The sequence below is a fragment of the Colossoma macropomum genome, unplaced genomic scaffold (assembly GCF_904425465.1).
Source record: "Colossoma macropomum unplaced genomic scaffold, Colossoma_macropomum, whole genome shotgun sequence".
NCBI classification, from domain to species: domain Eukaryota; kingdom Metazoa; phylum Chordata; class Actinopteri; order Characiformes; family Serrasalmidae; genus Colossoma; species Colossoma macropomum.
The window spans coordinates 34,117,694-34,133,576 of NW_023494796.1; the positions used below are offsets into that span (position 1 = coordinate 34,117,694).

The window sequence follows — 15,883 nt, forward strand, 5'->3', positions numbered from 1 at the left end:
CAAAAGGGTTCTGCTGTGGTTACAGGTTTGACATTGTATCAGTGCACTCTTAAAAAACATGGTTCTTTAGTAAAGAAAATGGTTCTATATAGAACCATGAACACTCAAAGAACACTTTGCGTGATTGCATCATGAAAGGGTTCTTCAGATTGATGGAGAATGGTTCTATATAGCACCTGTTTTTAAGGGAACTGTATAGCACCAAAACAGTTTCTTCTATTGTTATGATGTCAAGCTTGTTGTAATTGCAGAACCCTTTTCGGTGCTGTCTAGGACCATATGTAACACATTCTCCATCGATCTGAAGAACCATTACACCATGCAAAGAATCATTTAAGCATGCTTTAATACGGTTTTAATACGCCTTTACTAAAGAACGCTTAAAGAACCGTCCTTTAAGTGTGTAAGACACCGTGCCGTCCATTAGAGGGAGCTGTTGCCTTTCTGAGCCTGGCCGTAGGTGCGGCAGCAGAGCCCCCGTCTGCGTGGAGCTGTGTGAATGTCAGGCTCCTGTGGGCGCAGAGCGGCTGTTCTCTCTGCTCGGCGGCCAGAGTGGAAGCAGCGCGCGGCCGGCTCGCTCTGAACCGTGGATGGGTATGATGTACGGCGATGGAGAGGGAACCGTGTGGGACCGCGTGGGACGCCCAAGGCGGGACTGCATGTGTTACCTGGGACCACCTACCACTCTCATGCCCATGTAAGACTGAACTACTACCACATCGCCTCAACTTAACTCTGCGCTTCTGTTGTTTCAGCGCGCGCTTTATTCAGTGGGGGGAAAAGAGACGCGGCACTTTTAGCTTCGTAACAAAGTCGCCTGAAGCCATTTGCGTTCTTCAGCTAATGGACTGTGGACATGTTCAGCGTGTGAAGACCCTCGCTGTGCTCCGCTCAGAGGAGTAATAGCACTAGTAACGCTGCGTGTTCTCACTCCTATCTGGAGAGAACCAGAGAGGAGAGTGGAAGAGTGGAAGAGTGTGCAGAGTGAGAAGAGTGTGCAGAGCGCTGGAGGTTTATTTACTCTCTAATCTGCCGGTTCTGGACACCGTGATGTCCGTGTAGTGAGAGATGGTTGGTGTGCAGAGCTTCGTGAACGCCGCACTGCCAATCAGCAGTGGGGTTGCCAGATTGGGCGGGTTTCCATCAAATTAAGCGGATTTTGGTTGGATTGGGGATGTTTTGGTGGGAGAACCTGTTTTATTATGATTATGATTAATAAAACTCCGAAATTTGACAGTTTTAAATGTACATTTTAACTTAACAGTCGACTGTAGTTGAAGGGGTATTCCACCAATTTTTTAAAAGTTCTGTATAATTTAGTGGTTGAGATTTAAACAGACTCGTTCACAGTGGTTCTAGATAAACTTACAGAGTCAGAATCGTTCACAGTGGTGGTGATAGGAACCAGACGTCCCCCTCTAAAAGCTCCCTCACAGAAAGTTCCTACATGAAATGGTTATGAATTCACTGCCTGATGACTGAGACACTGTTTTATGATAGTTTAGAGAAGATTTTGGCCAGATATGTATATTTTTGAAGGCTCTGAAGACTCGTGTGGGTTCTCTGGTGGTTCTGGATAGTAAATAAAATGTCTATATTTGTGTTGTAGTCATGGCGACCCCTGGTTCCTATCACCACCACTGTAAAGACATCTGAACCGTTTCACACCAAACCGCTCTGAACCTCTCTGAACCTCTCTGAACCTCTCTGAACCGCTCTGAACCGCTCTGAACCGCTCTGAACCTCTCTGAACCTCTCTGAACCTCTCTGAACCGCTCTGAACCTCTCTGATTAATTCTGCAAAAATTGAACAATTGCTCCATCTTACTGACTGTACACGGTTCTGTAACAGAGTATCCGGTTCACTCTATGTTACTGACCGCATGTGGTTCTCAAACAGATTATCCGGTTCCCTCTGCGTTACTGACTGTATGTGGTTCTCTAACAGATTATCCGGTTCCCTCTGCGTTACTGGCCGTACATGGTTCTCTAACAGACTATCCATAAGGCAGTTATGAAATTTCAGGACAATAGAAATTTGACTGGAAAAATCTGATTTTGAATGTTTTTATGTGCAATCTGTATCACACCATCTGAAACTGAAGGTTTGTAGGAGAATTCTGAACTGAATTTTAAGGTTTGTAGGAGAGCGGAATTGAATCTGAAACTGAATTCTGAACTGAATTTTAAGGTTTGTAGGAGCGGAATCGAATCTGAAACTGAATTCTGAACTGAATTTTAAGGTTTGTAGGAGAGCGGAATCGAATCTGAAACTGAATTCTGAACTGAATTTTAAGGTTTGTAGGAGAGCAAATCTGAAACTGAATTCTGAACTGAATTTTAAGGTTTGTAGGAGAGCAAATCTGAAACTGAATTCTGAACTGAATTTTAAGGTTTGTAGGAGAGCGGAATCGAATCTGAAACTGAATTCTGAACTGAATTTTAAGGTTTGTAGGAGATCGGAATCGAATCTTTAACTGAATTCTGAACTGAATTTTAAGGTTTGTAGGAGAGCAAATCTGAAACTGAATTCTGAACTGAATTTTAAGGTTTGTAGGAGAGCGGAATCGAATCTGAAACTGAATTCTGAACTGAATTTTAAGGTTTGTAGGAGATCGGAATCGAATCTTTAACTGAATTCTGAACTGAATTTTAAGGTTTGTAGGAGATCGGAATCGAATCTTTAACTGAATTCTGAACTGAATTTTAAGGTTTGTAGGAGAGCAAATCTGAAACTGAATTCTGAACTGAATTTTAAGGTTTGTAGGAGAGCAAATCTGAAACTGAATTCTGAACTGAATTTTAAGGTTTGTAGGAGATCGGAATCGAATCTTTAACTGAATTCTGAACTGAATTTTAAGGTTTGTAGGAGATCGGAATCGAATCTTTAACTGAATTCTGAACTGAATTTTAAGGTTTGTAGGAGATCGGAATCGAATCTGAAACTGAATTCTGAACTGAATTTTAAGGTTTGTAGGAGAGCGGAATCGAATCTGAAACTGAATTCTGAACTGAATTTTAAGGTTTGTAGGAGATCGGAATCGAATCTTTAACTGAATTCTGAACTGAATTTTAAGGTTTGTAGGAGATCGGAATCGAATCTTTAACTGAATTCTGAACTGAATTTTAAGGTTTGTAGGAGAGCAAATCTGAAACTGAATTCTGAACTGAATTTTAAGGTTTGTAGGAGATCGGAATCGAATCTGAAACTGAATTCTGAACTGAATTTTAAGGTTTGTAGGAGAGCGGAATCGAATCTGAAACTGAATTCTGAACTGAATTTTAAGGTTTGTAGGAGAGCAAATCTGAAACTGAATTCTGAACTGAATTTTAAGGTTTGTAGGAGAGCGGAATCGAATCTGAAACTGAAATTTTAAATAACTTAAAATTCAGTTTCAGTTCAGAACTTCGTTTCAGATGGTGTGATACAGATTCCACATCGTTCAAATTTCAGCCGTTTGCATTCTAGTCCATGTTTCTAACGGCGTGGATGTAACTCCACAGGCGCAGAGGAGCATTAAAGCTCAGAGAAATCCAGCGAGTGAGATCTCTCAGTAGCCCTCAGCTCTGCTGAGCCTCCTCCTGGCGCCGAGCGTGGCTGTGTGAGTGTACAGAGTGTGCTGTAGTAAGCGCCAGTCACTTTTGCTTAGCGTCTCTCAGCCTCCCTGCCTCCTCTGCCAGCCGAGGGGGGAGGTTTCCCACCGTTAGCAGGGCGCGGGAGGAGACGGTGGTGGAGAAAGCCTCTGGGCGAGTTACAGTAGACCGCGGAGATGTTCTGTTTGGAAAAGGCAGAATTCTGCATTTAGTAACGCAGCCAGGCCGGTGTGATGAGAAGGGGTCCCGGCGGGCCGCGGTCTCACCTGGAGCTGTGAAGGCCCAAACTAACCCACCCACCACCCTTCTGCTCCTCTCCTCTCCAGCGGCATGCGGAAGTCGCCCGACGTCAGTCCCAGACGGCTGTCCGACATCAGCCCCCAACTCCGGCAGCTGAAGTACCTGGTGGTGGACGAGTCCATCAAGGAGGACCTGAAGTCGTCCCGTTCGGTGGAGGACATCAACAGCGCGTCCATCGAGGAGAGGATCTTGAGAATAACTGGCTATTACGGTTACCAGCCATGGAAGTCAGTTTACAACCGTAAGCAGCCTGTCTCCTTCACTGTTTCTACATGTATGTATGCATGAGCCCTGCAGGGTGTGTGGACCACCCGGCCCACTGTCCACGTTCTTAAAAGGTCTGAGGTCATTCACTGACAGAATCACAGCAGTGACAGTAGTTGACTTTGTGTGACGGCATGACTGAAATGGCTTTCATCCACATCTCTTAAAGGGGAGCTCTGCTAAATTTTCCATTTCTGCATAATTAAATCATTAAGATGTAAATGTAGTCGTTCAGAGTGGTTTGGTGTGAAATGCTGTGTTCTAGAGAAACAGAGTCAGGGAACCTGATGGTGTTAACAGAAAGCTGTTACATAAAATGGTTACGACTATAAATGCCTGATGCCCCAGAGATGTTTGCAATAAAGTTTGGCATAAAACATTTTTTTTTAAATCCATTAATGGCAGAGGGTTGCATGCAGGGTGTATAAGGAATAAAATAAGGCTCTAAAAGCTCCTCACAGAAAGTTATTACAGTAAATGGTTATGAATTCACTGCCTGATGACTGAGACACTGTTTTATGATAGTTTAGAGAACTTAAACTCCATTCATGGTGGAGGGATACATGCAGGGCGCTGTGAGGCAAAATAGTCCCCAAAGAAAACGTATTATTTCAGATTTTCCACTATTTTCCATCATCAACATTCCATATAGACTCAGAAGACTCGTGTAGGTTCACTGGTGGTTCTGGATAGTAAATAAAATGTCTATATCTGTGTTGTAGTCATGGCGACCCCTGGTTCCTATCAGCACCACTGTAAAGACATCTGAACCATTTCACACCAAACCCCTCTGAATCTCTCTGATTACATCTTAGTGACTGAACTATACAGAAAATGAATAAAATGGGTGGAATTCCCCTTTAAAAGCTGGAGCATCCATCTTGCTTTAAAAGGAAATCCATTGTAAAATGTCTGTAGCGGGGTGTGGGGCTGGCAGTGAGGGCCCACTGTTGTGTTTACCCAATAGCTTTACTCCGGTGCTGTAGGAAGGGCTGCTGCTTCTGTTTACTCCTCTTTTGTCTGGCTGCTCCTCGTAGATAAAGGACTGTAACAGTGTGTGGGATCTGTTGTGTTCGTCCAAACAAGCATAGCTTGGTGGCTCTGCAGTGAGCATCAACATCAGACCTCAAACACAGAGAAAATACAGCACCAGAATAAGACAAAAACAACATGCATCCCAACAGATCAGCAACTCCAACCAACACTGCTGTTCCTAAACAGCTTCTTTTAGAAAGCAGTGTAGCTCAGAGTGGTTCTCTGTTCTAGATAACCTTACCGAGTCAGGATTGTTCACAGTGGTGGTGATAGGAACCAGACGTCCACCTCTAAAAGCTCCCTCACAGAAAGTTCCTACAGTAAATGGTTATGAATTCACTGCCTGATGACTGAGACACTGTTTTATGATGGTTTTGAGAAGAATTATTTTGGTTCTAAAACATGTTTTAAGGCAAAATAGCCCCCCACAAAAAAAAAAAATATTTTTTTAATTTCTCACTATTTTCCATCATCAACATTCCATATAGACTCAGAAGACTCGTGTAGGTTCACTGGTGGTTCTGGATAGTAAATAAAATGTCTATATCTGTGTTGTAGTCATGGCGACCCCTGGGTCTGAATTCACAGAAGTGTCTTAAAAAAAGTTACGAAAAAATCTAATTCTTCAAATAACTTATTAAGAATGATCTTATTTTCCTTTCTCAAATATTTTCTTAACAGTAGTTCTAAGAACAGGTGGTATTTTATGAAAATATTACCTTCTTAACTGTTTGACAAGGTCAGCATCTAAATTTATCACAGACGCTGCCTCTGCTTGTGCTGCCCATCCTCGTCCGTCAGCGCACAGTTATTATATTTTCCAGTGAAGATGTTTTTCCTGTTGGCTGGTTCTTCCACCATCACCTCTAGTTCTTATTTGCTAATATTTTTTTTTTTTTTGGTATTTTTCCTCCGTTTTTCTCACATCGTTTATGGTTCATGGTCAAATGCAATGTAGCCTAGAAAACAGGGAAGATTTTCTGAATTCAGTTCATCTTAAGAGAATATTTGAGAACTTCTGAAGTTTTTTTTGAGAATTCCATTTAAGAACATTCTAGCGAGCTTCTTAGCGTTTGTCTAAGGAACCTTCGCACGTTTTTTCTTAAGCAAGCTTTTGTGAATCCGGCCCCTGGTTCCTGTCACCACCGCTGTAAAGAAATCTGAACCACTTCACACCAGACCGCTCTGAATCTCTCTGTTTACGAGTTGTGAGCTTCAGCGCGGCCTGAGAGTGAGACAGCTGTGTTTATGCTGTGTGTGTGTTTGGTAGAGGCCTCAGAGGCAGAGTGAGAGAGTTCTGCTGAGGCGTTCTCCAAGGCCCTGGGGATCTGCACGCACATGCATCTTTCAGACCCGTTGGACAGCAGCGCGCTCACAGGCAGTTCTGATAAAGATCAGATCTTTTCATGCTCATTATCTCAGATGGTTGCCACGACCACAGAACAGTGGAACGTGTCTGGTTCCTGTCACTGCCACCCAGCACGCACCGACCTCCGAGCGTGCTCTCCCAGGCCCAGGCTTCTTCTGTTCCCTCCCAGCCCAGCTCTCTTCTCTGAACACCTCCGGCCTTAAGGAGTTACAGCTAGGATTTAGGCGAGGGGTTTTCGGTTCCTGTGACGTGTGAATACTAAAGAACAATGCCACAAGAAGGTCAGCCAGGATTTGAGCGTTCTTCTGCTTCCATAACTATAATATTATGTTAAATATAATGTATATAATTATGTTAAAGTGGAATTCCATGCATTTTTGAAATGTGTGCATAATGAATGTTTATTCAATGTTCAGACATAAACAGAGAGGTTCAGAGTGGTTTGGTGTGAAGTGGTTCAGATGTCTTTACAGTGGTGGTGATGGGAACCAGGGGTCGCCATGACTACAACACAAATATAGACATTTTATTTACTATCCAGAACCACCAGTGAACCTACACGAGTCTTCTGAGCTTATATGGAATGTTGATGATGGAAAATAGTGGAACATCTGAAAAATACTCCATGTATCCCTCCACGCAAATGGCTTTATTTATTTATTTATTTATTTATTTATGTATTTATTTATTCCCAAACTCTTCTCAAAACGGTCGTAAAACAATGTCTCAGGCATTAGGCATCATATTTTGTCACTATAATGTGTTATAACTTTAGTTGATGGAGCTTTTAGAGGCGTGTTTTATTCCTTTCAATGCTGTGCATGGAGCTCTCTGCTATTAAACTTTATTGCAAGCAGCCCTCAGGCTTCAGGCACTCATATGCGTAACCATTTCATGTAGTAACTCTGTGAGGGAGCTTTTAGAGGTGGACGTCTGGTTCCTATCACCACCACTGTGAACAGTTCTGACTCTGTAAGTTTATCTAGAACAGAGAACCACTCTGAACCACTCTGTTTACATCTTAACCACTTAATGGAATTTGACAAAATACACAACATTATTTTTGCCGTATTTCCACTGCAGAAGGTTGTAGTGGTGATCTGGAGGGTCGACACAGTGAGAGTGAACATCAGTGTAACAGTCAGAAGCAGAGGAGGGAGGTAACTAGTTATGTTTACTCCAGTACTTGTCCTCCAGTGAAACACTGATGGACTCAAATTGTAATACTTTAACTTCTACTCGAGTATATCAGTGAGTAAAGGAGTCTACTTTTACTCGCTTACATTTCAGCCATTTGTATTTAGTTACTATTTCCTTTAATGTGTTTAACTTCGTTCTGTTTTGTTGTTGAACATATGTAGTGCTTTGCGATTGGTCACAGCTCTGACTTTGGAACTTTAGCTTTATTTTAGACCAAATGAATCCAAAAATAGCACCATATAGACTTCGTTTCCTGTGCTGATAGCTGCTTTACTAAGAAGGTCCACTGCAGTTCTATCCATTACTCAGAACTTAAGTTTTTGTTTTATTGGAAAGTACTTTTAGTTGTACTCGCGCCATTATTTCACCCTAGTATCAGTACTTTTACCTGAGTATTGATTTAAGCTACCTCTGACAAGAAGTATCCGAGATACACGAGGCCCGGTCGGCTCAGCCTCGCCTCCAGAACAGAGCAACAGGGTCAGCTTGGGTTCCACAAGCATCCTCACTCTTGGGCGCCCCCTTTAGAACATTAGATTTACTTCTTACTTTGATTGAGCTGAACAGCGAGCAGAGCTAGTTAGTTCCTGAACCAAGTTTTTGTTATGTGTGAAAAGCACAGACTTGTATGAGGCAGTGTGGACCACTTAAAGAGACCACCTGTGTAAAACTTCATTCATCCTTAGAAAATTGATGCGTTTCGTTCTGCTCGGCTTTATTACCATAACCAAAAAAGAAGAAACGCAATTTGAAAACAGTTTTTGAATATTTTTCACCATGTCATTATTTTTACTGTTAATTATTCAACTCTTGTTGAGTCTTGTTAAAGTGAAGTGTATAAACTGGACAGAGAGTGGTTTTCCTCTCCAAAGGGGTCTGCTAAGTTTTATTAACTGTCCCCAGAGGAGTTTGTTTATTCTAGTCTGGTCTGTCACTCATGCATTCTGCTGTTCCCATTGTTGTGAGATGTGACCTTCTAGCTATACAGCTATAGATCTGCTTTTTCCTGGACATCTGGCAGGTCATTTCGCTTGACTCTCCTTTTTTGGCGGTTTCATATATTTAGTGGTATTTGTTGAATGCTGTGCTAAGTGTGATTTGACCAAGCTGGTTGTGACAGGGTCCAGTTGGTGCTGTTTGTCTTTACTTTGATGTGATTGATGCTGCACTGTCCAGCTGTTTATCATGTGTTTTCATGGTAGTTTACATTTTGTCTTCTGCTTTTTCTGTCATTCTGAATACAGAACATTCACAAAACATGTATAAATACAAATATACATCCTACATACATCCCACAAACTGATCCACCAGCGTTCCCAGTCTGTCCTACATCCCACAAACTGATCCACCAGCATTCCCAGTCTGTCCTACATCCCACAAACTGATCCACCAGTGTTCCCAGTCTGTCCTACATACCACAAACTGATCCACCAGTGTTCCCAGTCTGTCCTACATACCACAAACTGATCCACCAGCGTTCCCAGTCTGTCCTACATACCACAAATCAATCCACCAGTGTTCCCAGTCTGTCCTACATACCACAAACTGATCCACCAGTGTTCCCAGTCTGTCCTACATACCACAAACTGATCCACCAGTGTTCCCAGTCTGTCCTACATACCACAAACTGATCCACCAGTGTTCCCAGTCTGTCCTACATACCACAAACTGATCCACCAGTGTTCCCAGTCTGTCCTACATACCACAAACTGATCCACCAGTGTTCCCAGTCTATCCTACATACCACAAACTGATCCACCAGCATTCCCAGTCTATCCAACATACCACAAACTGATTCACCATTATTCCCACAAACCGATCCACCAGCATTCCCAGTCTATCCAACATACCACAAACTGATCCACCAGCATTCCCAGTCTGTCCTACATACCACAAACTGATCCACCAGCATTTTCAGTCTGTCCTACATACCACAAACTGATTCACCATTATTCCCACAAACCGATCTACCAGCATTCCCAGTCTATCCAACATACCACAAACTGATTCACCATTATTCCCACAAACCGATCCACCAGCATTCCCAGTCTATCCAACATACCACAAACTGATCCACCAGCATTCCCAGTTTGTCCTACATACCACAAACTGACCCACCAGCATTCTCAGTCTGTCCTACATACCACAAACTGATCCACAAGCATTCCCAGTCTATCCAACATACCACAAACTGATCCACCAACATTCCCAGTCTATCCAACATACCACAAACTGATCCACCAACATTCCCAGTCTATCCAACATACCACAAACTGACCCACCAGCATTCTCAGTCTATCCAACATACCACAAACTGATCCACAAGCATTCCCAGTCTATCCAACATACCACAAACTGATCCACCAACATTCCCAGTCTATCCAACATACCACAAACTGATCCACCAACATTCCCAGTCTGTCCAACATACCACAAACTGACCCACCAGCATTCCCAGTCTATCCAACATACCACAAACTGACCCACCAGCATTCTCAGTCTATCCAACATACCACAAACCGATCCACAAGCATTCCCAGTCTATCCAGCGTACTACAAGCCGATCCACCAGCATTCCCAGTCTATCCAACATACCACAAACTATTAGTAGAAATGGAATATAGTAACACATCACATTCTCATCAGTGTATAATCACCTGTAGCTATGAATCATTGTGTTGTTGTTGTCTTAGAATGACCCTTCATATCCACATAGTGAGCGGCGCCTCTTCCAACAGAGGCCGCCATGTTGCGCCGCCATGTTTCTACAGTAGCCCAGAATGGACAAACCAAACACTGCCTCTAGAGGGCGCCTTTTGTGTTTTTACACTGAAGCTGCAGCTTGAATGTGGTGGCGCTGTAGCTGCTGAGTCGTTGGTGTGTGACATGGTGCTGAAAGCCTTACGCAGTTCTAGCAGGAGGTTCTCATGCTGCTCCTCCAAAGTTACATAGCGCTATAGCAGGTGTTCCGGCCCGGAGTGGCGACGGCAGAGACGCCGTTCTCACTGTTATAGTTCACAGGAGCATCACAGTGATTTAGAAGCTGTTACTTTAAGGCAAAATTGTTACGTAATGTTGCTGTAAATGGCTAAACAGTCTGTGCTACACAGGTTTTTTCTGGTCGGTATAGGTTTGAAAGGACGACCCAGCCACAAGCTAGAAAATGTTGTAAACAAACGTATATGCTTCTAATGCAACCTTCTTCATCATTGGCGCAGCAGAATGGACGATACGAGACTGACCCCGTGTACCGCCCGTAGATCTGTGTTGCAATCAGTGTGAATCTCCAGTCTGCAGTTCTGCTGAACAGCTCTGCAGCGCAGACGCTGTGTGTGAACGGCCGCAGTGTGAGAGCTGTAGAGTCGCCGCTGCATCACTCATGTCTCACAGAGGCAGTCAGGGTGGGGATGAAGCACTCTCGTGGGATGGAGTGGTATTGGAGTGATTTCAGAGTGAGAGAGAACACCAGCACTCTGTTAGTTTCATTCATACTAAATTAATGACACTAAGGGACTGTTGGAAAATTACAGCACTAACCCCCCGTTTAATACTGCCCTGTTTAGCCCTACACCATTTAACCCTACCCTTACCCTGTGTAAGCCTACCTCGTTTAACCCTACCCAGTTTAACCCTACCTTGATCAACCCTACCCTCTATAACCCTACCTCATTTAACCCTAACCCCTACCTCGTTTAACCCTACCTCGTTTAACCCTAACCTGTCTAACCCTACCTCGTTTAACCCTAACCTGTTTAACCCTACCTCGTTTAACCCTAACCCCTACCTTGTTTAACTCTACCTCGTATGATCCTACCCTGTTTAACCCTACCCTGTTTATCTCTGCCCCATTTAACCCTACCCTGTTTAACGCTACCCTGTTTATCTCTGCCCCATTTAACCCTACCTCGTTTAACCCTAACCCCTACCTTGTTTAACTCTATCTCATATAACCCTACCCTGTTTAGCCCTACACCATTTAACCCTACCTTGATCAATCCTACCCTCTATAACCTTACCTTGTTTAACCCTACCTCATATGATCCTGTTTATCTCTGCCCCATTTAACCCTACCCTGTTTAACGCTACCCTCTATAACCCTACCTTGTATAACCCTACCCCCTATAAACCTACCGTTTAACTCTGCCCCATTTAACCCTACTCTGTTTAACCCTGCCTTGATCAACCCTAACCTCTATAACCCTACCTCATCAACCCTAACCTCTATAACCCTACCTCGTTTAACCCTACCCCATTTAACCCTACCCCGTTTAACCCTAACCTGTTTAACCCTACCCCGTTTAACCCTACCTCGTTTAACCCTAACCTGTCTAACCCTACCTCGTTTAACCCTAACCTGTTTAACCCTACCCTGTTTAACCCTACCTCGTTTAACCCTACCCCGTTTAACCCTACCTCGTTTAACCCTAACCTGTCTAACCCTACCTCGTTTAACCCTAACCTGTTTAACCCTACCCCGTTTAACCCTACCTCGTTTAACCCTAACCTGTTTAACCCTACCTCGTTTAATCCTAACCTGTTTAACCCTAACCTGTTTAACCCTAACCTGTCTAACCCTAACCTGTTTAACCCTACCCCGTTTAACCCTACCTCGTTTAACCCTAACCTGTTTAACCCTACCTCGTTTAATCCTAACCTGTTTAACCCTAACCTGTTTAACCCTACCTCGTTTAATCCTAACCTGTTTAACCCTACCCCGTTTAACCCTAACCTGTCTAACCCTAACCTGTCTAACCCTACCTTGTTTAACCCTACCTCGTTTAACCCTAACCTGTCTAACCCTACCCCGTTTAGCCCTACCTCGTTTAACCCTACCTCGTTTAACCCTAACCTGTCTAACCCTACCCCGTTTAGCCCTACCTCGTTTAACCCTACCCCGTTTAACCCTACCTCGTTTAACCCTACCTCGTTTAACCCTAACCTGTCTAACCCTACCCCGTTTAGCCCTACCCCGTTTAACCCTACCTCGTTTAACCCTAACCTGTTTAACCCTAACCTGTCTAACCCTAACCTGTCTAACCCTACCTCGTTTAACCCTACCTCGTTTAACCCTAACCTGTCTAACCCTACCCCGTTTAACCCTACCCCGTTTAGCCCTACCCCGTTTAACCCTACCTCGTTTAACCCTAACCTGTTTAACCCTAACCTGTCTAACCCTAACCTGTCTAACCCTACCTCGTTTAACCCTACCTCGTTTAACCCTAACCTGTCTAACCCTACCCCGTTTAACCCTACCTCGTTTAACCCTACCTCGTTTAACCCTAACCTGTTTAACCCTACCTTGTTTAGCCCTACCCCGTTTAGCCCTACCCCGTTTAGCCCTACCCCATGTACAGTGGTTATTTTCCACACTGTTACCAAAATTACAGACACAGAACTGCTCTGAAACGTGATTAGACTGTCTCTCTGAGTAAGAGCATACAGCCATGTGCTGTAAATTCAGTTTCATTCACATTCATGTTGCCATTATTTTTGAGGTTGCCTCGTCCCCCCAAATGTCTGCGTTTTCCTGATTCGGGACATCTTTGGCCTTTATAACGTTTCTTCACTGCTGAAGTGGAAGAAAAGCCTCATCATCGCGTTTAACAGGGCTGAAATCTCTTCCACCAAACCATCCATAAAAAAGTAAAAATGACTCATCCAACCAGATTACTTTCTTCCCTGACTAACGTCTGAGCCGAGCTCTACACTGAGGGCACATCTTCTGCGTTGGCTTTTCCAAATGGCAGCCACGTCACAGGAGTCAGCTGTGTGAGGCCAATGACGCACAGGTGTGCTTGAGTCAGACACACTTAAGACGTTCCTCTGGTAACTTCTGAGTCTGTATTTTAATAATTAACTGAATATCTTAACATTTTAATTCATTATAACACAACTGTTCATTTGTTTATTTGACACCCTGTTGGTCCGTCCCTGCCAGAGAGCACAGACCATCACAGCGGCCTTTTCCTGAGGCAGTGTTTCCTCATCTGGCGTACGCCGCCATGGTTTTTGACACGGCTCTCCTTGACGTGATAACTACAGTGGACACACTTGCAATCTGGACACCAAGTGTTTAATCACCTTCACAGCCAGCTAGATCCATAACTGAGCGTGTGAGATGTAATTAGAGCGATTCAGAGTGGTTTGGAGTGAAATGGTTCAGATGTCTTTACAGTGGTGGTGATGGGAACCAGGGGTCGCCATGACTACAACACAAATATAGACATTTTATTTACTATCCAGAACCACCAGTGAACCTACACGAGTCTTCTGAGTTTATATGGAATGTTGTTGATGGAAAATAGTGGAAAATCTGAAATAATAAGTTTTCTTTGGGGACTATTTTGCCTCACAGCGCCCTGCATGTATCCCTCCACTATGAATGGGTTCAAAATAAATGGATTCAAATACATTTTAAGCCAAAACTTTATAATAAAAGTGTCATCAAGCAGTGAATTCATAAGCATTTCATGTAGTAACTCTGTGAGGGAGCTTTTAGAGGGGGACGTCTGGTTCCTATCACCACCACTGTGAACAGTTCTGACTCGGCAAGTTTCTCTAGAACAGAGAACCACTCTGAACCACTCTGTTTACATTTTAACCACTTAATTTTGGAGAATTTTGAAAAATCAGTGGAATTCCCCTTTAAGCTTGCTGAGATGTTGTTAAATGGTTGCTCTGATATCCTAAGTGGTTGCTAAGCGATTGCTTCATGTAAAGTACGTTGACAGAGACCTTCATTTACAGTGTAGCCGACCCAATACAGAGGTCAGGGATTGAGAAGTTGGATATTTAAAATCATTATAAGTGCTGAAAAGTAATAGTAATAATAGTGGAAAGATTTAATAGCAAAAAAGTGAAGAAATCAATAAACTATTACAATTACAATAGAACAGTAGCTTAATAAATTACAGATCAGATTAGGATCAAATAAAAAAACACAATTAATGAAATAAATAATGAAATAGAAGATGTAAGACAAATTGGCTGTAAAAATAATTAAAGGATTACAATAAATAAAAAGAATAATAATAAAAAACGAATAATAAAAATGAAACAACAGCTAAAACATACCACAGTAATATTAAAAGTGAAGAGAAATCAGGTAGAACAGTGTCGGGCTGGTTGGAGGTGTTTAGAGACCAGAAGTTTAAAATGTTCATGTGACACCAGTGAGCGACGCTGGTGCTGCAGCTAAAGATTTGGTTTTCCCAGTTCAGTAAAAGCTCTCGGCACCTGAAGGGTGATCCAGTGACTGGAGTGAGTCTGGTACAATGCATTACTTACACTGAGTAGCTTTGTGATGTTCCACTCTAAGCAACTTTCTTTAATTTAACTGTATAGAAAATCTCCCTTTAACACAGTTTGACACAGTGACATATTTCCGTGCTAATACAGAAGATGTCTGCAGTTTTAAGATATATTTTACAGTAAAACGTGTCGGTACTTCAGCTGCTTTGAAGCGTTTATTGCTTTGACCTCTCCTCTATGGTATTACAGCCTTCGCCACAGCGCTGCAGTAATGTCAGGAGTGTGTATGACGACTCGACAGCGTTCATTACACTTTCAGCAGCGGCTCTTCCTCTTGACTTCCATCTGTCACATCAGGCTCCTCCAACCTTCAATCAAACAAGAAGCCAGCAACTGATATAACACTTACCATCACTCCTGCAAGGGCTCATCTCTCAGAGGACGCGGTGGACAGACAAGTGAAGACACGTCCAGCTGTGATTGCGGCGCAGCTGTGGTGCAGCGGTACGAACTATCAGACTCATTCACACATGCTGCTTTACGGCACACAGGAATTATGAAAATATGGCAGCAACCTTTTCGTGAAACTGTTTAGCAACAAAGAAAAGTGTACAGTTAGACGTAGAGAAGTGACTGTGCAGCTTAAAGGGGAACCCCACTGATTTTTAAAAACTTCTGTGTGATTAAATGGTTCATTTGTAAACAGAGAGGTTCAGAGGGGTTTGGTGTGAAATGGTTCAGATGTCTTTACAGTGGTGGTGATAGGAACCAGGGGTCGCCATGACTACAACACAGATATAGACATTTTATTTACTATCCAGAACCACCAGTGAACCTACACGAGTCTTCTGAGTCTATATGGAATGTTGA

General features: G+C 43.1%; 1 protein-coding gene across 1 annotated transcript in view; it reads left to right on the top strand.

The window, feature by feature from the left end:
* The first annotated feature begins 590 nt into the window (after positions 1 to 590).
* Positions 591 to 15,883, top strand: part of slc35f3b (solute carrier family 35 member F3b) — a 119,346-nt gene continuing 104,053 nt past the window's right edge. The window contains exons 1-2 of the mRNA XM_036583379.1: positions 591 to 697; positions 3,921 to 4,135. Of these exons, the coding sequence (XP_036439272.1) occupies positions 591 to 697; positions 3,921 to 4,135 (322 nt within the window). The remainder of the gene's footprint in view (positions 698 to 3,920; positions 4,136 to 15,883) is intronic.